The 6158-nt window shown below is 38.4% G+C and overlaps 1 protein-coding gene across 1 annotated transcript in view; it reads right to left on the bottom strand.

Moving 5' to 3' along the window:
• Positions 1–5807, bottom strand: part of sema3bl (sema domain, immunoglobulin domain (Ig), short basic domain, secreted, (semaphorin) 3bl) — a 73357-nt gene extending 67550 nt beyond the window's left edge. The window contains exon 1 of the mRNA XM_028453957.1: positions 5577–5807. Coding sequence (XP_028309758.1) covers positions 5577–5679 — 103 coding nt within the window. The 5' untranslated portion in view covers positions 5680–5807. The remainder of the gene's footprint in view (positions 1–5576) is intronic.
• Between the last annotated feature and the right edge of the window lie 351 nt (positions 5808–6158).

Here is a 6158-nt window from a genome sequence, read left to right on the forward strand (position 1 = left end):
TGGCTCGTATCCCAAACCTTTCAGTGTCTCACGTTTGTTTTGTCAGGATTTGGATGATGTCACAGGCCTGGGAGCACTTCAGCTGAACCACAGAATAACAGGGAGACGGCAATGAATGAGCAATTACACAAGGCGGGGCGGAGGAAACGGATGGAAATGGGTAGAAAAGGGTGACGAAAAAAGGGCAGAGGGATGAAAAGACGGGACACGCCCCACATTCCATCAGCTGAAGCATCTACATGTGACACGACGGTGACGGATTAGCGGCTCCGCCTCAGAACAACCAACGCCAGCTCGTCTTTATGCAAACGCGGGAGTGAAAACACACTCATTAATTCACAGGAAAGGAGGGAAAAACAAACACAGGCCTTCACTCAAAAAGCTAATCTAAGCAATCTGATTAAAAGAAGACGCTACTGTGTGTGTGTGTGTGTTCAAGTGCCCCCCCCACCCCCCAACCCAACACACCCCGTCGGAGGTGAGACAAAGTGCCTATTGTTTCAGACTTTGTGTGTCTAAAGTCAATGTGTGAGCACACAAGTAACACAATAACACAGAATTTAAATAAATAAAAGAACGGAGCAGATTGGAAAAACCAGGACAAACGCAAAGACAACGAGGGGGGGTGGTATGAAGGGTAGGGCCCCCAGCCAACACAGCACCACACACATTATACACAGCAACGCCTCAATGTCAGCTCACCACACACACACACACACACACTAGAGCTGAAGAGCTCAAAAACTGTTGTTATAATGAGAATTAAAAACAGTTTAATTCCACCTAATTCCATATAAAACAGGCCATTCTGTATTAAATGGCCTGTTTTATTCGCCATTTTAATTGCCAATAAAATAAATAAACCGTTTAATTTAACTTGAAATTAATTCTGGTCGTTCTGCACATGTTCGTCCTGCCGCCATGACGCGCTGGTGATGACATAATCCAAGATGGCCGCCTGAAGCAAGCACTGGACTCAAGCCGAGACTATTTATTTACTAAGAGCCTTAGAAGATACAGATATAATGAGAAGAGTGGATGGATGGAAGCATGAATATGTAGTATGTAAACAAAACAGGCTTTGGGGGGGCGGGGCACCAAGACGCAGAGCTTGATAAATGTCAAGCGGGGCGTCTGAGCCCCCCATAGCGCCCCAGACAACCCACCACACTGGTGTGTATTGAGCGGAGCACCAAGGTGGTGGAGCCACAGACTACAGAACCTCAGAACACAGACCAAGGGGGCGGGTACCTACCTCAGGTATACAAGTGCATGGCCCGCGCCGCTCGCTCTGAAAGAGCTCCGCTAAAACCAGGCCAAACCACTGCCACCAAGAACCCCCAAGGGCAAGCCCCCAGGCAGGGCCCGCCCCAATCTCCCAAACCAGCAAAGGCGCACACACGGCGCAAGGACAGCAGCCCATGCCCTGCTTACCACGAGACAGCACGAGTGCCGGGGCAACGCCCCCCACCAACGTGCGTCCGACTAACGCTGGTGTGCCCCCGCGAGGAGACACACCTGATGAGGTGCAGAGGCCCCTAGCCAAGGGCACCCAGACCCACCCATCGGCCTGCAGACAGCCCTGCAAGAACGGGGGGAGGGAACCCACACCAGCGGCACCCCTGGTGAAGGCGCGCCCCTGGGAACCAAACCAGAGCACAAAGACGAGTGGGCGGAGCAACCCACATCTGAATAATTAATTCTGAATTAAAAACCATACATTGACCATGTGTCTACAGTGACTTCCTGTCAATCAAAGAATTGACTTTTAGACTTTTTAAAGCATTAAATGTTCCCAGTCCATAATACAGTATCTATTTGATATGCTCACATTGTTATTATTGTACAGCCAGAACTTTCAACACTATCATGTTTCATATACAGTATCTGGAATAAATGACCTTAAATGCTTTTAAATCAAGACTTAAAACCTTCTGCTTTACTTTATTTCTCTAGACAGTTTAGTTTTTTAGTACGTTTTGCTACTGTCGTCATCCTTTTATACAGTCTTTGTGATGTTTATACTTTTGTGTTTCGTGCTTTTTCATTGAATTTGATCATAATCCACTTTCCATCCTATTGTGTTTCAATATGCTGTAATAAAGTTACATGGTCTCTGAGTTTCCATATTGATCTATCAAATGTATGTCCTGGTTAAATTATTATTATTATTATTATTATTATTATTATTATTATTAAATGCAGATTTGTATTGTTTGCTTCTGAAATGACAAAATGGATGCAGACATTAAATGCACAAATAGATAAATAGGTTTTAAAAGCACGATGAAACAATTAACCAAAATCTATTTCATCTACAACCAAAAGTACTATTATCATTACAATACATGTCCAAAAATCAGTGTTTTAACGTGGAATTACGTTCTTCCTGCCTGAACCTTCCCACTAATTGATTAAAATGAGATAATGACGGCTTTTCCTGTCACTAAATTACTTCTACATCCTCCTGGGACGACCAGCGCCCTCAGGGCTTTGAACCTACAACCATCACAGTGAGACGCTGATGGAGTAAGACACAGTGAACAGAGGGAGAATGGAAGAGGTGGAACTGATGAAAAAAGGAAGTCATGATGAAAAGAAGGGATGAATAGAGAGGTAGAGAGATATTACCAGGAGAAAGGTCCACAGAGGAAGGGAAGGGGTGAGTAAAAGAGGGAAACCATGTAGAACGTAAAGTGGGGGGTCGTTATGGGGGTCAGAGAGAAAGGATTTGGTCACTAATGAAAATCCTGAAGGTAGAGATTCTTCCTACATTTATTAATGCAGCTGGAAAATGAACGTGACAATGTGTGTATGTGGTGTTTGTCTGTATAAATATTAAATATAAAGATTTAGCTGTGTGTGTGTGTGTGTGTGTGTGTGTGTGTGTGTGTGTGTGATCTCTGGAACTCCTTTTAATTAGTTGTGTTTAACTGTGAGCTCCTCCACGCTGTTTCTGATTCACGATTTGCATGTCACAATACGATCACAATAATAAACAATGCGATATACAGCACGATATATCGTGATATATATAATTACAATTTTCACCTTTAAAAGTACAAAATAATATGAAATACAATTTATTTCATTTTATTTTTTTGACATATTAACAGAAGACCAAAAATGTGGCAAGAAAAGAGTTTAAAGTGACTAAAATAGGCCAAAAGCAGTCAAGAGTGGTCAAACAAATGAGCAAATAAAGAGGAACCAGGTGGTGTGTAATGGCTTAGAGTAGCTTTGATGGGAAAAATGTGGCAAACAATAGTGAAAAAAGTCAAATGTAGGAGAAAACGAGTGGTATTTATTGGGCAAAAGTGGCTTCATAGGATAAAAACTGGCCAAAAAACTTAAAGAAAGGACAAAAATTGGATAAAAGTGTCAAAACGAACTTGCAAACAATTAACAAAAAATAGGAAAAAAATTATATTTATTGGCAAAATGTAGCCTAAGTCTGAAAAATGTGTCAAAACTTTTTGAAAAGGTGCAAAAATGGGACAAAAACAGGTGAAAAGGGATTAAAAAGTTTCTCCCTTTAATGTTTTCTGGGTGAATAATGACTAAAATGAAGACATGTTGAATCACTGACTTAATAACAGCTTCTGCGTGGTGTCTAATGTAGTGGATGGTCAGGATAGAAAATGTCAGGGTGGAATTTTTGTCCATAAACTCTAAACTAAAATTCATCCCATTGCCAGTTAGAGTTGAAACTAAAGACGGCTACAGAGCTGTTCCGTTCTCAGCCGTGTGTTTTTTCCCCGAGCAGCAACAGGAAGAGCAGTGAGCACAGAACCAGGCTTTTCTCCTGAAACCCCAACGGGAGGAAATCCTGAGAGATATCGAGGTCTCGTGATGATTGTAGAGACAAAATGAAACAATGCACTACTAACAAACACTCTGAGACATTGCTGAGAAACACACACACACACACAATTTACTGCAACGTTAAACCTGTGAGTCAACAACTCATGGGCTCAGGTTCATAGAGAAACTGGTTCAAACTACACTGTACATGTGTCAAGTCTACGGGAGAGGATTAGGGCCAATTTGATGGAGAAAATTATTTTGGGCAAATTAAGAATGAAGTTAAAATGTTGAGATTAAAGTCAAAATTTCAAAAGTAAATTCTAAATATAATATTATGATAAAAGTCAAAGGTTTGCTAATAAAGTCAAATTCACCAAATCCGGCCATTTGATGAAAGGAAAGAAAACAACAGAAAAAACATAAATTATTGTGTAAAAAATCCTTAGTACTTATATCACATGATTGCAGTCATATTTAATATTAAACTGTTGAGAAAACTCAAAATTATTACAAAATCTTTAAATTTTTCTCAAATTATTACATAATTTTATATTTAATTAAATATAAATTGATCACAAATTAAAGTGTAGATCGTGTTGGGACCAAAAATGTTGAAATAACCATATTTCCATGCAGCATAAAATCTGTGGCCCACTTGAGATCAAACTGATCCATATTTGGCCCCTGTGTTAAACTATACTTTAAAGTTGGGTTTATTAACAAAGAGATTATTTCTATTTTAGCTCATAAACAGCATTTATTTAAGGACTTTGAATAAATATTGTTAAAAACTTGATGTGTTCAGAAGTAAAAACCAGTAAAGTTATGAAGAGGAACATTCTTTAACAGCAAATCTGATTTTAATCTCAACAATATATATCAACTTTATTCTCAAAATTTCAACGTTTATCTCAATATTTTGACTGTATTCTTAATTTGCCCAAAAACACTTGATATTGTGTATTGAAGTTACTTTTGAAATTTTGACTTTTTTCTTTATTCTCCATCTAATTTGTCCCTAATCCTCTTCCGTACACGCCTCCTGTGTCCAGATGAAGGTGGATTAAAGGAATATATTCAATATGTCATCAACCAATAACAACAAGGCTTTGGTGTTTTTAAATAAATCATCTTGAGAAGCACATTGTTCAGAGCTACTGTGGAACAATCTCCAACATCCATCATGGATCATTTCTACAATAAGTTCTACTCAGAATACATCCCACTGTACTTACACCTAGAAACCAGTGTGTAAATAAAACCATTAAAATATATAGAAAACAGAAGATAAAAAACATTACAACACATCCAGCTCAGATATAGATATAGATAGATAGATAGATAGATAGATAGATAGATAGATGTATAGATAGATGTATAGATAGATGTATAGACAGATGTATAGATAGATGTATAGATGTATAGACAGATGTATAGATGTATAGATAGATGTATAGATAAATGTATAGATAGATGTATAGATAGATGTATAGATGTATAGATAGATGTATATATGTATAGATAAATGTATAGATGTATAGATAGATAGATAGATAGATGTATAAATGTATAGATAGATGTATAGATAGATGTATATATGTATAGATAAATGTATAGATGTATAGATAGATGTATAGATGTATAGATAGATAGATGTATAGATGTATAGATAGATGTATATATGTATAGATAAATGTATAGATGTATAGATAGATGTATAGATGTATAGATAGATGTATAAATGTATGTATAGATGTATAGATGTATACCTTTGTAGGATAATCTCAGTCTTGGGACATTTCTTTGGGTCGCAGTGACGCTGGAAACAAGTAACGCAGCCATAATCACGTTAAATGATGAAATCTTCGTCATTCTGAAGAGCAGAACGTTCGATTTGTCCTGTTGAAAACTTCTTCACGATGTTCTCCAATAACCAGGTAGAGCGGGGAGCGCGTGAGCAGCAGCTGCTGTGCGTGTGTGTCTGTGTCTGTGTCTGTGCGTCTGTGCGTCTGTGCGCAATGAGGAGAACCAGCAAGTGTTAGAGAGAGAGAGAGAGAGAGAGAGAGAGAGAGAGAGAGAGAGAGAGAGAGAACCAGCAGCACTAACAGCTGCTGACTGACTACAGCTGTTCACATGGAAAGAGAGAGAGAGAGAGAAAGAGAAAGAGAGAGAGAGAGAGAAAGAGAAAGAGAGAGAGAGAGAGAGAGAGAGAGAGAGGGGAATTATGTAATAATTATGTATGTGTGGCTATGTCAATGATAAATCTAAATGTTAACTCTAAATATTACATAAATATAAATGCTAAATATTAATATTACATTTCAATTTAAATGTTAAACTTGAATGTTAAC

Source organism: Gouania willdenowi, chromosome 7 (assembly GCF_900634775.1).
Source record: "Gouania willdenowi chromosome 7, fGouWil2.1, whole genome shotgun sequence".
NCBI classification, from domain to species: domain Eukaryota; kingdom Metazoa; phylum Chordata; class Actinopteri; order Blenniiformes; family Gobiesocidae; genus Gouania; species Gouania willdenowi.